The sequence below is a fragment of the Punctularia strigosozonata genome, assembly GCF_000264995.1.
Source record: "Punctularia strigosozonata HHB-11173 SS5 unplaced genomic scaffold PUNSTscaffold_6, whole genome shotgun sequence".
In the NCBI taxonomy this organism is placed as follows: Eukaryota; Fungi; Basidiomycota; class Agaricomycetes; order Corticiales; family Punctulariaceae; genus Punctularia; species Punctularia strigosozonata.
In genome coordinates this window covers 1997026-1998931 of record NW_006767438.1, presented here as the reverse complement: position 1 = coordinate 1998931, position 1906 = coordinate 1997026, and the positions used below count along the sequence as shown (strand labels likewise).

General features: G+C 52.7%; 1 protein-coding gene across 1 annotated transcript; it reads left to right on the top strand.

Moving 5' to 3' along the window:
• Positions 1–1322: 1322 nt before the first annotated feature.
• On the top strand, positions 1323–1613 carry PUNSTDRAFT_20880 (uncharacterized protein; the record flags this gene model as incomplete). Its single annotated transcript, XM_007383968.1, has 1 exon — positions 1323–1613. A coding segment is annotated over one exon (291 nt), but the record flags the coding sequence as incomplete, so codon positions are not given.
• Between the last annotated feature and the right edge of the window lie 293 nt (positions 1614–1906).

Genomic DNA, 1906 nt, shown 5'->3' with positions numbered 1-1906 from the left:
TACTATCATTCCCACACTTGCTGGACACCCGGGGATTCTGGACACTCGAATCTTTTGCGTCCTCCCGTGGATTTCCTGAGCTCAAACTGGTGTAGATATGTTGTATCACATCTGATCTACTGTGCCGCGTTGAGAGCACGGAAATCAGTTGGGGAAAAGTAGCACGGTGAGCCTGGCAAGTCCCAGAATCATGCTACGCCGCCGGTAATCCCGCCGTTCCTGCTTTTATACCAATGCCTTGTACATATTACCTCCCAGAGTACATTGCTTGATGTATCAATGAGTGCAGACTGCAATAAAATTGGACGTTAGGGTGTTTCCGGAATGGAAAGCCGGGTCTCAAGACACGCGTGGGAGCAGACAGGACGTGCATTCCTTCATCGTGTTTCTCCCGCCGACTTCAGAGAACCCGTCGCTCTCATGGGTTCCCAAACACAGCAGTCTCGTTCCCAGCCCCTGACACCAAGAAGACGTCTTCGTATTGCCGTCACCGAAGTACAACAAGGCATACGAGGTGTCCGTGCTGCATCCCGCCTTTACGACGTGCCTCGCAGCACCATCAGTGCACGCGCTCAAGGACTACACCAGGACCGTGTTACGGCCCATCAAGGCCAAATGACATTGACAGAAGCACAGGAGGAAGTGCTAGCTGACTGGTGTCAGTATCTCGCACTGACTGCGCATCCTCTCACACGCCGCACAATTGCACCCAAGGTCAAGGCCCTCTCTGGCCGCAACATTGGGAAAGATTGGGTGTACGCCTTTCTCCGACGTCACCCTGAGCTCACAACTTCGAAGACAGCCGGATTGGACCCCAGCCGGGCCCGTGCCTTCAATCGTCTCAACGTCGCCGACTACTTCACCAAACTCGCCAAGATCATTGAAGAGCACGACATATCCTGGGAGAACATCTGGAATATGGATGAGAAAGGGTTTCAGATGGGCGGGGGGAGAAAGAATCGGGGCATTAAGTACATTGTATCCCGTCACTCGCGGGCACGATACCGTCAATCCAATGCCAACCTTGAGTTGGTCACAGTGATTGAGGCCATCTGTGCCAACGGACTGTTGCTGCCACCTGGAATCATATTCCAAGGACACCGTCTGCGGAAGTCATGGTACCCGAAGGATGGGAGCCACGTTTGGTACGTGATTCTCATCACACTGACACATCTATACAGGTAAATAAACACTATTGCAGTATCAGTGCCTCACCAAATGGATGGACAGATGACCATCTCGGCTTCGAGTGGTTCAAAAAGGTCTTCGTCCCATTTGTGCAGACCCATAATCCTTCCGGACGGAAGATTCTTGTTATTTGGGATGGGCACGGCTCACACGAGACAAACACAATCTGCGAGTATGCTTATCAGCATGGAATCTTGTTATTCTGTCTCCCATCGAAGACGACGCACAAGCTTCAGCCCTTGGATGTAGGTCTTTTTGGGCCCCTTCAGCGTGAATGGGCCAATACATGCGATGACATGGCGGCATTCGGCCAATCGGTCACGAAGGATAACTTCGTGGAAACCTACCTTCAAGTACGCGGGCGCATACTCAAGAGCGAGAGTATCCTCGCAGCATTCAAGAAGACTGGCATTCATCCATTGGATTTGTCCGTATTTACAGATCAGGACTATGCCCCAAGCTGGGCGACATCTACACGGCCTCAATTCCCATCCTCGTACCCGCGTGTACCCTCAGACACCGACCAAAACCCTGACGGAGAAATCACGGAAGACTCGAATGAAGAAACCGATGAAGAGCTGGATGAACGCACCATCGATGACCTTAACGAAGGTGTCAACGAAGACCTAGACGAAGACCTCGGCGAAGCAGAAGGTGGACACGTCGGCGCAGGGGAAGGCAGACACGTCGGCGCAGGGGAAGGCGGACACGTCGGCGT